This window comes from Vicugna pacos, chromosome 7, assembly GCF_048564905.1.
Source record: "Vicugna pacos chromosome 7, VicPac4, whole genome shotgun sequence".
Lineage (NCBI taxonomy): Eukaryota > Metazoa > Chordata > Mammalia > Artiodactyla > Camelidae > Vicugna > Vicugna pacos.
In genome coordinates this window covers 56,081,863-56,099,161 of record NC_132993.1, presented here as the reverse complement: position 1 = coordinate 56,099,161, position 17,299 = coordinate 56,081,863, and the positions used below count along the sequence as shown (strand labels likewise).

Below are 17,299 nucleotides of genomic sequence, written 5' to 3'. Positions count from 1 at the left end.
GGATTCCCTAAAAGAGAGTTCCCAAGACCACGCTTTGAGAAAAGTACTGTTCTAGAATTGAGCATTTGATGACCTGCATTTTTTGCATATTGGCACATGCCTCTATCAGTGACATTATGGCATTTTTTTAATTTAGTGCAATCTGAACAATCCCCTTTGAGTACAGTTACATGTCTTTTTTACATTTATGTTGAAGTTTTTGAGATTCACTAAGGTTATCTTGCCTTAGTTTTCTGAAGTAAATTTTGGGGGGAGGGCTGTGTAACATTTTCATGTAAGATTCCCATTTTCAGGACTTTGAAACTAAAGCTTTGGATGAGAATTAACGTGACAGAAAATCAGTAGGAATTTTCAGATGGAAGTTTTTTTTCTTCCCCCATAAAAGTCTCTGTTAAGCAGACTAGATGCCTTGCATTGTGAAAAATGGCAATTGTCATCTGATTTTTGCTAATTAAAGGGTAAACATTTTGCCAGAATTGGTAAATACCACTTCTGTTGGGGGCTTCTGACTTATTAATCCTTTGCCTTTGTATACATTCCAAAATAAAACAAATTGCTCTAAGGCCTAAAAAAAAAATCAGTTTGCAGCACTGTATAAAACTTACTTGAGATTCTTGAGAATTAAACCTTCTTTAAAACCTTAAAGGAAGAACTATTGGTCAAACTTTTTGATACAATTTTTTCTCTTTTTCAGAGTAATTGGATTCTCTTAATTCTAATTTTATATGAAGGGTGCTGGAATTTCCTTCTATTAAATGCATATATATAAGTTAGTTAGAATTTACCCTTTTATATATGTTACTTATAATCATCTTTGTGGAATACATATATAAATGAACACTAAACATATTTTTGTGGAAATATGGAAAACATTGGGCAGTATCATTTTTGGTGTAAATTTTAAACCCCAAGGGGAAAAAATGAAATAATTTACTATGAAGGGTCATTGATTTGTTACTCTAGTGTGCCATTTATTCTTATAATTACCATTAGATACCATTAAATTATTTTATAATATTACAGTTATATTCTAGATGTGCCATTCAGAGCCCACTTTCCCAATTTCTATATTTATGTCAAAATCGTATTTTCAAATGATGTATTTTGTGGTTAAAACTTTAGCTTAAATATTTTCTTCAGAAACTTGCGAAATGATACATATCTTCAGAAATATTCTAATAAAAATTGATACTAAATTGGCTTTTATATTCTGATCATCATAAGTATGCTCAAACCCATGTTTGACCTATTAAAGACAACTTAGAGCATAACTTTTTAAGAGAGTGTGTTGTTTGGTTTTTCCATTGAAACATTATCAGCCATTTGATTTGTTTGTACTGTAGGGCTCTAGTTAACCCCATTTCCATCTCTTCGTATTTAATTTCTAGTAAAGGTCTCAAATGATGGGGATTAGAGGGCCAGAATTACCAGTTGATTTTGTTCTCTCGGCCTTTAAATGATAATATGTGTAGAGAGAAAGTGGGGTAGAGATATAATGTAGCTATTTACTGTTTTTCTGAGCAAGGTGGAAAAGTAGGAAAATAATGGAACTAGAGCTACCTGTTAATGCTAGTTTTTCTGATTCACAGACATTTACTTGTTTGCCACATGGATAAACCTTTTTTCAAGGACTAATTAGTTGTAATTCCACCATAGAGATATTGGCAGAGTCCATTAACATGAGTTGTCTCAGTCATCAAACTCTGATTGTTTGCTAGGTCTTTTTCTGGTCTGATTTTTTTTTTTAACCTAGATGTAGTATTCTAAGAAAATCTTTTTTGGACCTACCATGGGAGACTAGTTAAAGTAGCAGTGCTTGTTGAGGCTTATCACTTTTCTTTTGGGGTTCCAAGGAAGATTCCCTAGTGTAATAAATGGTCAGCTCATGTTTCATTCTTAGATCACCTATAAGAAAGAAGCTCAGAGGAAAGGAGAATGCGAATGAACATTTATTGAGTGCCTAGTATGTCTCGGGAACATTCTTGCCATACATTATCTTGTTAATTCTTAAAACAACCTGATGAAATAGGTATTTTTATCATCCCATTCTACAGATGAGAAAACTGCAGCTTCGAGGTTCAACTGTTATGTGAGAGCTGAGAATGAAACTCAAGTTCTTTTGGCCTTTAGGCAAATGCCGTTACATTTGAAGTTTGGCTAATGGGATAAAAAGCCAGGCAGATTTTTGTTTTGTTCACTGTACCAAAATGTTATAAAACATGAGTTTTTTTAATAGGAAATTTTTGCTTTTATTTGCTCACCAGGTCCAAAGCCCCAAACTACTTTGTTTGGTATTATAGTTGGTTTTGTAACAAGAAGAAGCAAAATACAAAATTTTAAAGTACTAGGATTCTCAAGAGAAATGACACTGCCTCCTTGTTAGCTTTTGCATTCTTTTCTGATTTGTTTTTCAGATCAGCTGCAAGTTTAGATTTATTACAGAGAAAATGCGTTGAAAGAATGTTATTGATTGTGATAGTCAAGTGTCATTCAAATCTCATTTACAAATTGCTATTGAAATGATGACTCTAAATGTTACTTTTGGATATTGGTGTTTAAAAGAATATAAAAATATAAAAAACATTAATATGAAACAGTATAGTTAATGAATATGTGATAAGAAACTAATTTATTTTGTTTCTGAATATGGTTAGGTTCTTTAATGAAAATATATAGACCTAAGTGCCATCTTTTATTATATGCTGATGCTAATAATAAAATAAGTAATGCTAAGCCCGTTCTGTTAAATATGAAAAGAATCATCTTGTTAATTTATCATTTAAAGTTTAAATTCATAATGCAGAAGGTTTAAATTAAATGGAGCACACTCTTCCCCCACCTTTTTAAATATATTTATCTATTAATACATCTTCCTTCTTATTTTATATTACAATTAACTAGGTATCTTTATTATCAGATTTCACTGGATATTTCTTGACATAAATCTAATAGAGTCCTCTGACTCTTCTAGCAACTAGTCAATCTGAATTCTTTTTTAGATGGTTTTCTGTACCTGTATACACAGATTTCCTATGAGGCTCTCATGGATCTAGCATCCAGTGGTTTGATGACCCTGGAAATTCTGGATTCTCCAGCACTAAAGGAGTATAACATCTGTAACTATGCTGTCACATATATATTTGCTTCTATGTTATCTTGAATTGATTTTTTTTTACTGTTTAATATGTGTGTGTCTTGTCTCCCCTAGGTAGGCTCATAAGCTTCCTAAGTGTAGGAACCATGTCTTACACTTTTAAAACCCATACATAGGATGAGTAATTACTTGTGGGTTAATTTTTCATTTCTTCTAGTTTCAGGGGTCAGACTATATCCAGAATGGCAAAGCAAATGAAGAATTTTTGGTTACAAGCTTGCTTTTACCTTTCCTAGAGGAGAGAGAATGTGGGGCTTGCAGAGAAGTGAAAACTTAGAGGGTACTTAGAGGGTCCTTTGACAAAGAGATATGCTTCTCAAATGTAGCATACTTTGAAATTATTAAAATAATGGAGTATGCAGTGTAATTTTGGAAACGCATACAGTGATTTAAAGTGAGACTTTATTAAAATTACCTTTTAATTTAAATATGTGATTTTCTGATATATTTTAATATTAGGACTCGCTGATTCTTGAGAAGAGTCAAAACTGGAGTTCTCAAAAAATGGACCATATTCTGATTTGCTGTGTTTGTCTTGGAGATAATAGCGAGGATGCTGATGAAATAATTCAGTGTGATAATTGTGGCATTACAGTCCATGAAGGTAATTTTGATTTGTTTTGTTTCCTTTATAAATGGCTGGTTGACACTACATTTATTTAAGTAACATCAGTTATTTTATATATGTACCATTCTAAGGTTTTTCTATAATATTTCATGATGTTTCAATTGAAATAAGACATACTGACCTTTCAAAGTATCATGGGTGTTATTTTTCAGATTGTGTTCATTTGAAGTATATATTTAAATAATTAAAATAGATATGTATCACTATATGGAAATCAGTATCTTTCTGAAATTCCAAGTTATGATATTTTTCTTCATGGCGTTATTTATGTCTAGTTTTTAACTGAAATTTAGATGTAGGAAAAAATCTAGTATGTTGGTCCAACAGAATGTCTTATTTAGAAAGTTACAACTAAATCTGACAATATTATAGTTTCTTCTTTCATAGTTATAATTTTAAGTTTTTGAACTTGAAAGGAGGATTTGTAAAGATCATCTTTTAAAGTCTGAAATAGGAGCGACTGTACTATATTGAAAGTATTTTTCCTGATTATGATTCTTGAACCTTTTCTAATGTAATATTTTTTGTTTTATTTAAAAACTTTTATTTTGACATAACTTCTGACTTATAGAAAAGTTACGAATAATAATACAAAGAATTTCTACATACCTTTCACTCCGATTTCCCAAATGGTGACATTTTGCTATATATGTTTTATCGTCTCTCATATAATAATTTTTTCCCTGCCTCTCTGAGAGTAAACTGTAGACATAATGTCCAGTACCTCTAAATAGCTCAAGGTGTATTTCTTAAGAATGAAGAACAAGGGTGTTTTCTCATATAACCACATAATTATTAAAGTCAGGAAATCACTGATAGAATACTATTACTTGCTGACTATATTCACATTTTGCCAGTCACTCCAATAATGTCATTTCTAGCAAAATAAAATCCTGGATTATGAATTGCATTCATCATGTCTGTTGAGTCACTTTTAATCTAGAACATATTCTGAGACTTTGTATTTCATGCCATTGCCATTTTTGAAGAATACCAGCCCTCAGTATTGGGGGCTTTCTTATGTTTTCTCATGATTAGATTCAGGATATGTGCTTTTTTGGCAGGGATACCACAGAAGTTATGTTGTGTTCTCAATGTGTTATATTAGGAAGCAGTTAATGTGTATTTGTCCAGTTACTGGTGATGTTATTTTGGTCAATTGTTTGAAAGGGTGTTTTCTAGGTTTCTCTAACGCCCTTCTACTTAATGCTTTTAGCAGTCTTGCCAGAATCAATTATTGTATTTGTGGCTGCAGGTGGGGACTTTTCTAATTCTGTCATTCCTTCTACAGTTTTTAGGCAGTGTTTGTTTTCTAAAGAACTTCGTCCATTTTTTCCTTTTCAGTATTACTGTGGTCTCATCCATTATCATCTATAACCTGATTACTCTTTCTGATACTTCAGTTGCCCAAATTTGACCAGTGAGAGCCCCTTCAGGCTGTCTCATGTTTACACACGTGTACACACGCATACACCATATACAACCTTGTGCAGTCCCCACCTCTTAATAAATAAATAACATAAATTCCATGAAATTTTCTCCACTATAACTCACTTTATTTCACTCATCTCTTAATCTTGAGATTCTTTTTATGTGAGTACACATGGGATATGTTATTTTTTTTTAATGGTAGGTAGTTAGCTATCAAATGGTATAACTATAGTGTATTTTCTTTTTGTTTCTAGTTTCTCACTTATAGTGCTAACAAATATGTATCATATATATTCATGTAATAATTTCTGTGGGATAGATTCCTAGAAGTGAATTGCTAAATCAAAAGAAAAGTGCATTTAAACTTTTAACAAACTTTGCTAGATTGTCCTTCAAAAAGATTCTATTTATGTTTTTACCAACAGTGTACAAACTACTTGATAACTCTGCAACATTGCATATTAGTGAATTTTATTTTAGCCTTTTGGAGATTGTCTCTTAATTAAAATTGTATTCACCTTAATCTTGAGGTTTGGTATCTGATCATTTTCTTTCTTTTTTTTTGTTACTTGCTGTACATTCTCGTGTTATTTCTTAATACATTCTACTTGTCTTTTTCTTGTTGACTTTATTGGAATTTTTTTTAATATTAATCTTTTGTCTGCTATGTGTGTTACAAATACTTTCCACCCTTGCAAGTATTTTTTCCACCCTGTCCTGTACCTTTTAACTTTGTGGTATTTTTCACTGTTTAGAATGTTCATTTTTTATACAGTCATATATGTAGGTGTTCCTCTGCTACTTTTCAAATTCCAAACTGAATTTTTATCTAAAATTAATGAATCCAGAAGAAGGGAAATAGGCATAATAGGAAACATAATAGTAAAGCTGTAGTTACCAGGTTTTGTTTTTGTTTTTTTAATCAGGTGCCTGAGTGACAGACTTCAGTATTGTAATTCGACCATGCAGCTTTCCTTAAACATTTCATGGTTAAACATGAATTTCTTTAAAGTTTTATTTTAGAGAAAACTGTCTATCATAATATATTGCATGAATATTAAATAAAATGTTGGAACTATGGAATAGAGAGAAGAGAAAACATTTCTAACAGTCCCAGTATCTAGACAACCAATAGTGTTTTGGTATATTTCCTTTATCTTTTCTTTTTTCTTCTTTTTAAAAAAATATATACTTATGCTTAAGTAATTACAATTTAGAGAGTTTTTAAATTGAGATTTTGCTAAAAGATTGCTTTCTAAATGTTGCTTATTAAATGTATAACTGCCTACTTACTTCATCTAAATGTAGATAAATCTCTTTTCCTTTTGGGTTCCAACTTGTCACTTAGTATAAGCAGCTTTGTGACAAGATCTTGTAACTGACTTGTAATGGTAGGGTACCCCTGACTGTGATGTCGGTTATCTTGATGTATTGATTGCACTGTGTCTGAAGAAAAATGTCAGATACATGTCATAGTACATGACAGAACATTAGGTAATGCACTTGCCAGCAATTACCCTTAGGTTTAGTTGCTATGCGTTAGAGGTCTACTACGAGACGTTCCCCCCTCGTTTATTTTTCAGTCTGCTATTAGCCTAGCTTTAGAGCATTTCTACTTCTTAGCATATGTTAAAATATGTCCCTATGAATGTTTACTGGGTAATGAAGTATGTTCAAGTTATATTCATTTGGACTTTATATGTCAGTAGGCACTTTGGCTTTTTAATCTTCAGGATATATTTGTGATAGGTATCATGCACATTATTTTTTTTTTCTCATAAACGACAATGTTACTCAATTTAAAATCTTTTTTTTTTTTTTTTTGTATTTCATGCCATTGCCATTTTTGAAGAATACCAGCCCGCAGTATTGGGGGTTTTCTTATGTTTTCTCATGATTAGATTCAGGATATGTGCTTTTGGCAGGATTGTAATTTTAATTATAATCTATATTGAGTGGGATGTTAAGTACAGAAAAAATATTTTAAATTTTCAAATGGCAAATTTTGTGTTACTGTTTTTTTCTTTTCTATTATACTGAGAGATAATTAGAATAGATATTATTGAATGCTTATTGCAGATGAGGTAACTCAGCCTGGTTTGTGGTTTGTCCAGTTATATAGCTAGAAGGTGGAAGACTAGGTCTCTGGTTCCCCAGGACAAATTGAATGGGGAGAATTTCCACTGATGTGGATTACTCTCACTCTTGTATAATTCAAAACAATTGTAAACACATTTTGTATTATTTTTCATTAAATATGATTTATGTAGGTTGCATGTGTTACTTAGAGATTTTAGTAGTTAGCTAGCCACTGAAATGGGTTTTTTCTGTTTACATGGGTTTTTTTCTGAAAACATGAAAAACCTGTATGAAATAGGTTTTATATGTCTATAAATTTTTATTTTGTATGTTTACCCACATAAAGTCTTTTTTCCATAGTCACATTAAAGATGTACTTTTTGCATCTTGTTCTCAAAATTAGATAAGTAGAAGAGAATAAACCTTGTTTTATGTTGGTTTAAATTGTATTTTGTGTAGTGGAAAGAAAAAGATTTTATTTTACTTTTTTTCTAGGGGGAAGGTAATTCGGTTTATATTATTATAATTATTAATTTTAGAGGAGGTACTGGGGATTGAACCCAGGACCTTATGCATACTAAAGCATGTGTTCTACTACTTGAGCTATACTCTTCCCCCAAGAGAAAGATTTTAAAATGTATTTAGTCATTAATTAAAATGGTTTAGAGTGGATATAAATGCCAGAATTTTGGTCTATAGCTCAGTAAACCCAACAGATGTAGCAAAGAAATACGGGAACAGTGGCAGGAGAAAGTGGCAAGTGAAGGACTTTGTAAAAGTAATAATACCATGTGGATCATTTTTCAAGGGCAGTGAAGCTGAAGAAGAAATACCCACTTACTGGTTGTTCTTTCAGCTCATATGATACCAGTCTTCTAGGTATCATAAGTAGGATTTTCCTACGAGAGGCCTTCAGAAATCATTTCTGAGGTTGTTTGTAGGTGGTTTAATCTCTGCAGATGTTTGTCATGTGTGTGGTGTAGTCTTTAAAAATTAGAATGGAAATTTTGCTTTATTCTAAAAAGAGTGAATTGCTGTGATTTACCTTGATTTGAGTGAATGAGATAAAAAAAAATGGATACCCCTTTGGGGGCTTTATTATTTTGGTAATTGCCTACCTTGTGTGAATACAGATGAAAGAATTTGCCTCAAGAGAACATTATTTTGTAAAGAAAATAGATTTTTTCCTTGTAGTATTGCCTAACCCTTTGGGAAATAAAATTGACTATTTTTGTTGTTTTATGATTTTTCTTTGAATAAAATATTTTGCTTACTGTTACCTATACTGAACATTTTTCTAGTGTTGGTGACAATAATAACTTCTCCCAAGAAGAAAATTTTATTTTCTTTTCATTTTATGATTTGTCATTTTAAAAATGTGTATCTAAACAGAAGTGATGAAGATAATAATTATTACCAACCACAATTTAGTGATATTAAAGAAATTAATGTTTTTGATTCCTTTGCTTTTCTAGTACACAGTAGTCTAGCTCCTTTGAAACTTTGGCATTCTCTCACGTGACTTTCAGATTATATTAAGGTTCACTGTTATAAAGCCTTTGAATAGTGTAAGATTGGCAATAACTAAGGGATTTGCTTGAGACAGCTTATGTAAGTCATAGTTGCAAACAACTTTTTAGTTTTCTGCCTACTAGGCTATTTTAATTATAATCTGTATTGAGTGGTATTGCTGTGTGAATAAAATACACATGACTGTTGACCTATTAATGACATCTAGTAAACTAATTTTGGTATGTTCTGTAACCTTAATTTATGTGTGTGCATGTTTCTGTATTATTTTCCTTTTACTGATACTTGACTTTGCACTTACGGTTGTGTGAATTTGTGTTTTAATCTGCGTCTTCCAAAATCGGATCAGAGGGTTTCTGTTTGTATGCTTTGCATGAATGTAGTCTTCTGTATATATTTAAGTATTCAGTACAAAGGAAGCTCAGAAATATTTACTAATCAGTAGTTCCTAAACTCAGTAGTTCCAGTTTCTTTTTAATGAAAACTTGTATTTTTACCTATTTTTTTAATTAAAAAATTTTTTTAAAGAACCATAAATTTTTCCCCTTTTTGTAATGCATTTTCAGTGGGTCTAAAACTATTTTAAAGAACCATTTATTTCATTGCATACACTATGGTAGGTGAAAAAGTATTTTTATAAAATGATTTCACTATTGAGTTTTGACTTTAATAGCATTCTTGTAAACTTAATTTTTGAGAATTTTTCTCTACTTCTCTTCCCTTCCATTTTTCTTTTGTGACTTTATAAATGTGAGTTTAAAAATAAACTATTTAATCATACTTTTTTTTCCCCTAGGTTGCTATGGAGTTGATGGAGAGAGTGACTCTATTATGAGTTCAGCTTCTGAAAACTCCACTGAACCCTGGTTTTGTGATGCCTGTAAATGTGGTGTTTCCCCTAGCTGTGAACTATGTCCCAATCAGGATGGAATTTTCAAGGAGACAGATGCTGGAAGGTTGATGTCATAATTCTGTTGGGTTAATATGCCTGCTTTATAATGTATCTCCTTCTGTTTTTCTGTTTATGATTTTCTGAGTTACACACTGTCATTTAATTTCTTCTTTGTATCTTTTTGGCATAGAGTAAATGAACAGTAGGCTACAGATCAGGACAAGGAGGAGAAAAGACCATTGATTATCTACATTTGCCTTTATACCCAATAATCCCATTTAATCTTAGTAATTACCATATAAGACAGATGGTAAAATTTCCCATTTTATAGGTAGTACCTGAAGCTCAGATCATCACATAATTTTAATTTGATCACGTCCACAAGCTGGTGAATGGTTAAATTTGAACTCATGTCTGTTTGACTTTGAGAGTATATCAGGAGATAGAACCCATACAGTGGTTTTAAAGGGGGATGTTTAAAGAATTACTGAACTATGCTAAACAGTACCCATAAGAAATAAAAGAACTCTAAAGGCTGCTACTCTAAGGCTGAGGGAGATTGTCTAGGGAATGACAAACTTGGAAGGAAGACCTCTTCCACAAGACTGGGGTTCAGGTCTTGTTACAGAAAGTATAGTTACAGCCTACGGGATGGCAGAGAAGTTGGTTTGCCTGGGCCAGAACTTGGTCTGCAGTTCTTAACAAGTGGGTGGCTAGGCAGTGGTTCAAAGCCTGGAGTGTGTGGTGTCTGTGTTGAGGAGGCCACAGAAAACTGATCTTCATGCTGGGCCTGCATGGTAACTGAGGGACGATGTATATGGCTGGGGCAGAGCACTGGTGGATGTCCTCATTTCATCCTGCTGAGAAGCCCCTTCCTCTTACAGCGGCTTCTACCACTCTCTACTGAAACAGCTTAGTATAATGCTCACTGTAAAGGAGAAATGCTGAAGGGATTATGTCCGTTATTGCAAAGCAGATATTGAAGGATGGATTTGTAACTGAGAGGCAATAAATTGGTAATTGACACAAAGACCTCTGTTCTTTTCACGACATTCACGCTCATCTTTATTATCACTTTTGAGCAGTTGTCATCATAATAGTGTTGGCATCTTTCACATTTTTTTCTCAGGATACTACCAGCAGGGATGGATGATGATGATATGTAAGTGTAGTTCCTAACCTTTTTTATTTTATGAATAAGTGTCTCCTTAGTTCTCCTGCTGCTGCTACTGCTACTGCTAGCGCTTTTTTATTGCCAGTATTATTTTACTTACGTAAGGTAGTCATAGAATAACAGCTGCGTAAGTTTTTTCTGATAACTCTAGTCCTGAGAGTTGCAATTTATGGTGATAAATTGTGATGAATAAGTACGGCAGCTTTGGAAAACACAGAGCTCCCTTTTGTGGGAGAGCATTTCTTGTCAATTTTTTTGTCAATAATTTGCAATTTTTACTGAAAAACTACTATACTAGCTGTCTCATCACATTAATAATGCATAATACATACTAATATGTAATTCTCAAAATAATTTGTAAAGTTGTTTCTGAATGAATAAGGAAGAGGCTCTTTAACCTTTTAGTTTTACTGAAAGATATTTGTATTGACTCCTGTATATCTTACATATATATAGACACCTCCCTTGATGGCACAGCCTAGCAAATTTCTTTATACTATTTGAACATTGTATTTGAACATTGTGATGATGTCCATACTCACCTGTAGGCTATTATGGAAATTACAGGTCTTGATACAGTTTGAAGGATGTAATACTAGCTTGAATCAAGGCAAAAACCCCCCCCCCAAAAAACCCCAAGAAGATTTGACAAGCTATTTAATATTCTAATTTCAAATGTAAAATAGGGAGAAAAAGAACAGTGTATGGAAAGAATAAAAAAGATTTTGAAATTGATTTCTATTATGTGAACTAATTAGACCCACCCATTCCCCTCGCCACCTATTCCTGATGGGAGCCACAAGTTCTACAATAGAAGATCATGTGATTTAATGTGAGAAGACTGTCAGTACATTCTTACCATTACATTTTTATTTCATTTCTTAGGGAGAGTATTTTATCGTGTCTTAGTGGGTTTTTAAACCTGATTATGGGAAATATTAGATATACTGTAATTATAGTGTGCCATACTGTATGCTGCAAGCATTTTACATATATCATTATAACTTCCAAACTCCCTATATGGTGCTGTGTTACTAGTAGATGCTTAGTAATTAATTAAATGAAGGAATGAAAATAACATCTTGAGAGTGAAATATTTAATGTCTTAAAGGTATTACATATACAAAGCGTTCAAAAATCAAATTTGATTGATGAATATAGTTTCCATTCTGAAATGAGTTTTTTGAGAAGTATCTTTCTATTTTGTTTGCTTTATTAAAATATGGGAATTTAAAAGAATCTATTAATAATGTCAATGCTAGAATGACCATTCTGACTCTTTGTTTTTTGGTGGTTTTTCTGCTCCTTTCCCTAAACAACATCTGTCATCATAGCTTCAAGCAAAATGGATGGTAAAGTAACAAGGAAGATTATTCCTTTTTGATTTCTCAATTTGTCTTAATTACAAGGTTCTAAAGTATGTGCAGCTAAACAAATGAATAAAAAACTATATACAGCAGGTATTAAAAAGGACCAAAATTGTCTCAGCTGTTAGTATGTATTTTAATGAAGACTCAAGTTGGCATCCTCACATGAGTAGTTGGGGGAAATGATACACTTGTGTGCCAATCACACTGAAATGGCAGTTTAAATCTGTAGTGCTTGTGTGACTTGTACTAAAACATTTTAAGGTCAGTATGAAGCAAGCAGCCAGCTGTTGGGTTTATCAAAGATAAACTCTAACAGAGTACAGTGGCATTTAATACACCAGTGGAGCATGAAAAAGCTGCGCAAGTTAAATTGAGAAAGCAGCTGCTTGTTGAAGATGTGTATCTTCATATTGAAGTCCACAGGATGCATTTGAAAGACTGGATTAAAACATTTTATCAACAAGATCTCAAAACCTTGGATTTTCTTTCCAATAAAAGAGATAGTTTTTAAAGATTTGTAACTATTTCCCCCAGTACCTGTATAAAAAGGTTCTTGGTCTTATTTCTTTAAAACTCATAGTGCATCGTAAGACAGAACCATGTAGCCATCCTAGCCTCTAAAGCTGTGATGAAGCAGAATTTGTTAATATATTTATAAGGTTAAAAGAGATTTGCTATCTCATTTTTACCCTCTTTCTTGCAGAAGTGATACAGATCTGTTTAAATTTCAAAATCCAGTGATCCATATTTTGGTTGTAAGCAAACGGAAAGGGTACCTAACGTATTAAAAAAGGTTCAGAGCAGTTTTTAAAAGATGGAATTAGAATCAACTCCCATTTATTTTTTCTTTTTAGTTTACTGAAACTCTGAACATTCTTTGTTAAGTGTTGTAGCATCATCCAGACTTTAAAAAATATTTGTATTTGTGGCACCTATGTTTTAGTACATAGGTTGTATGATGAACAGATGAGTTGAATGAAATATGACTTTATAAATTATTACAACTGTTCTGTACAGTCTTCTAGCAATCAATTTTAACCTAGGAAGAAAGTTAAGATGCACACCAAAAATTGTTTTAAAATATTGTGCTTAAGAATTATCCAACAACTTTTAGAAAAAAAGAAACAAGAAAGAGTAGTTTTATGTAACTTATGCAGAGAAACTACACAGGTCTTAAATTAGGATCCTTAATTGTCAGAGTGCTTAAAATAACGAATGTGAATACCTTTCCCTGCATATGAAAGTGATGTTTTGTTTCATTTGAGTAGTGGTTTTGTGCAAATATTTAACAGATAAGTGCAAAGTGCAGTGAATTTTAAGTGATACACGATTACAGTTGTTAGTTCTGAGCTTTGGCTAAGCTGCTGGAAAAGTCATGCTTATTACAGTCCCTTTTTCTGTAGCTTAATGATATTCTATAAGTGTTCCATATTCTTTAGTTGTGTGTCTGAGATTGTGAGGTCTCACCATAAAATCTTGCAGTAGTTGAGATGGCACATATTTTATGTTTATTTTCCATGTGGGCATTTTATCAGAAGGTTTGATAGCAAAATCATCTTTTCCCCTTATAGATGGGTTCACATTGTTTGTGCGCTGTATGTTCCTGGAGTAGCCTTTGGAGATATTGACAAATTACGACCGGTAACACTAACAGAAATGAACTATTCCAAATATGGTGCCAAGGTGAGACAAAGTATTTTTGATTGACTAAAAGGGAAAGTTTTTACTTGTTAGTTTAGATGACTTTTTACGAATATTATTGTTGACTTCAGAAATGCTTATTACTAATTATGCTATTGGAGAGCAGTTAGCACTAAATCTTTTAATATTGATAGTAATTTTCCGAGAAAGCCAATAATGTATAAATTCTTCCTATTTGTAGTTTAGTATAATCCGTGGAGTAAAGTGGTAGTTGATACCACTGCTATTTCCTTGGCATTTAGCACGCTGCCTACTGCATGAGTCCTCAGACCAAATCCTAATCTTTAACCAGTTGGATCAAATGTGAACCTAATTTTTGACTTTACTTTTGAAGTGGAATTTATCAAAACTATGAAAAGAGTATAGGAACCATCCATTATTTTACTCAGATTTCAAGGACCCATTTTATCTTTATGACTACATAACCTGCCTAGCAAATGATTCTCAGCCTCCATAGTTTATAAATTTGTTTTTAACTATTACTGAGGTTTAGGATTATAAGTGATAAAATTATCCACTTATTAATTAAAACTTAAATATGTAATTATTGCAGACATCTTTGAAATACTAGAACTAACTAGGCACTGATACATGCTCTTTCCTTGAAAGGCATCAGTAACATATTAAAGGTGGGGTGGGGAACTTATAGATTGTTGGAAAATTCTGATACTGAAAATTTTAAAATTTGACAGTTTCTGCTATTTTATCTAGAATATCCTCCTTGAACTCTAACCACCACCCCCATCCCTCACCCTCTGCCCTCCAATACTTTTGTGCTTTAGTTCAGTTAGTCATAGCTTCCCTCTCCAGAATTAGCTGAAGCCTTTATGCCCTAGTATTGAGCTTGCTTTCCTGGTCCTAAGGTAATTCTACACTTTTATGTTACTTCTCTAATGCCTTTAAGCGATAGTTAAATAAATAATCATTTGATCACATTTTCTAGTTGAGTAGGATCAATACAGATTACATAGTCCACCACTGTTGGAAGGAGAAGTTACTTTTTGATAGCAGCTTCATAATTTACAAGCACAGAGCCTATAACGGACTTGCTTGTATCATTTTCAGTAGGCACATATTATTACCATAAATATAAATCTACTAAAAGCAATTTAAAAATCAGTAACCAGATATTACTTCATATAACTGAGGCCAGCAGTGACCTCTGGACCAAAGAATCATTAAATGTATAATTGTCAGTGGATTTTTTTCATTATCACCTGCTTTTGTTTTGAAGTATTACTGGGAAATGGAGTAAAAAAATGACATTATCTCTAGCTCATCTGCAAAATCAAACACAGTGCTGTGAATTGTATCTGGGACAGCTCTCTAGACCACATTGTCTATCCATTTCCTAATCCTGATTACTTTCTACCCTGTGTTCTCAGTTGCTTATTAGTTCCCTAGCATCTTGAATGATTCAAGCAATTGAGGAAGCTTCTTTGTTCTTTGTTGGATTGTTCTATGGTCTTAAAAGACTTTATTGTTAGAATTTTTTTCCTTATATTCACTCTGAAATCCCTTGCCCAATTTCATCATACTACCTTAAATTACTCATTCAAGGAACTACCCTAAAAGGTTTGGTTCTGTTTATGGTATTGACATCCTTTAAATAGTTTAATTTCTCCATTTCTTTCTCTCCCTCCCTCCCTCCCTCTCTCCTCCTCTCCTCCTCTCTGTCTCATTCTTTCTCTCTTTTTCTCATTTTTTTTGGTTTCATGTTTAGATTACTATTTGCTGGTATTTTATACTGTACACATTCTGCTGTTAGTGGGAAAAGATCCTTACCTAAGCAGCAGAGTATAAGGATTTGGGAATGTTTTCACATCTGTACCCAGAATCCTGTTCTTGCTGTTTTTGTTCATTGCTGATATATCAGTTTGGTGCTATCTACAAAGTAGGTAGTCACTGTTACAATATTAAAATGATATTTTTAATGTCTATTGAAACTTTTTAATTTTTCTTTTCATATGTTTCTCTCACCTTCAATTTACTTAGAATACATTTACTAAACAGTTCTGCCTTAATTGTCTACTGGCAGTCTTCCACAATGTAGCAAGTTTTTCTTTTGTGAAGATTCCTGTTACCAGAGTAGTATATATTTTGAGACTAGGTTTTTTTTTTTTCCTCTCTTAGGTTTAGTTAAAAGGAAAAAAAAAATTAAATGGTGGGGTTGGCATTTGGGGTAATTTCAACAGCTTATGCTTTTAGTTTCACAGTTTTCCCCTTTTTATAGAGAAAATTTAATTGGCTATAATGTGTATTGCTACCAATTTCACCAAATTGTTGACTTAAAAGTATTTTAAAAATGCATAATATCTTCCGTTGCAATGCTTAGATCTTTTGGTGAATTTTCTCTGGCTTCTTACTTATTTTCTTTAATTTTTCCAAGTAGTATCATGTTGCTTGAATCAGTGTAGCTTAATGGTTAAGAGCATGGACTTTAAAGTAAGATTGCCCTGGTTTGAAGACTGTATTCCAGGTATTTTTTACTGTTTTGAGCAGATTTCCTAACTTGCCTTTACTTCAGTTTTCTTATGTGTAAAATGGGAATAATTATGGTACCTTTTATACATATTAGTGTGGAATAGAGTGTCAAATGATTTCATATATTAATATATGTAAAGTGCTTAGAATAGTGCCTAGCATATGGTAAGCCCTTGAATAATATTAATTATCATCATCATTTTTATGTATCAGTGGAATTTTGGTTTATTAGAACTATACAGAGAATTACTTTTTTCATATAAACTCTTGGTTTGCCTACAGTTACCGTTTTTATTGATGTACTGTAGTTTACTGTTTGTATTTTGTAGATGCTTTGTATGAGAATGCAGTTTTTGTTCTGGAAATATTTTTACTCTGAGACTTCTTATTACTACATTGTAGGAGTGTAGCTTCTGTGAAGACCCTCGTTTTGCTAGAACTGGAGTTTGCATTAGTTGTGATGCAGGAATGTGCAGAGCCTATTTCCACGTAACCTGTGCTCAGAAGGAAGGTCTGCTTTCAGAGGCAGCAGCAGAAGAGGTAGGTTTTATCAAATCTGTAGTTGATTAGTATGTTCCTAAGACTTAGCATGATTCCATTATATCCTGCAACAGGTATGCATCATAAAGTAAACTTACAAGTTTATTCTTAAAGTCTTTGTCTTGATCACTGGTCTAAAACTTTAAGAATAAACAATATATGTGAATTTTTTCAGTCTTAAAGCTAGTCAGACATTTGCAAATGTTAAATTTTTTATAGTGAAATCTGATAGAGAAAATTAAACATAATTCAGGGTGTTTTAAAACATTATTATGTCAGCATATTAAAATGAGAATCTGAGATTATATTTGAGTAA

At 32.5% G+C, this 17,299-nt stretch overlaps 1 protein-coding gene across 4 annotated transcripts in view; it reads left to right on the top strand.

Annotated features, from left to right (window-relative positions):
- Window positions 1-17,299, top strand: part of PHF14 (PHD finger protein 14) — a 138,373-nt gene that overhangs the window by 11,869 nt on the left and 109,205 nt on the right. For all 4 annotated transcript variants that reach the window (XM_031679619.2, XM_072964919.1, XM_072964920.1 and 1 more), the window contains 4 exons: window positions 3,614-3,758; window positions 9,619-9,778; window positions 13,830-13,941; window positions 16,846-16,983. In XM_031679619.2, the coding sequence (XP_031535479.2) occupies window positions 3,614-3,758; window positions 9,619-9,778; window positions 13,830-13,941; window positions 16,846-16,983 (555 nt within the window). The remainder of the gene's footprint in view (window positions 1-3,613; window positions 3,759-9,618; window positions 9,779-13,829; window positions 13,942-16,845; window positions 16,984-17,299) is intronic.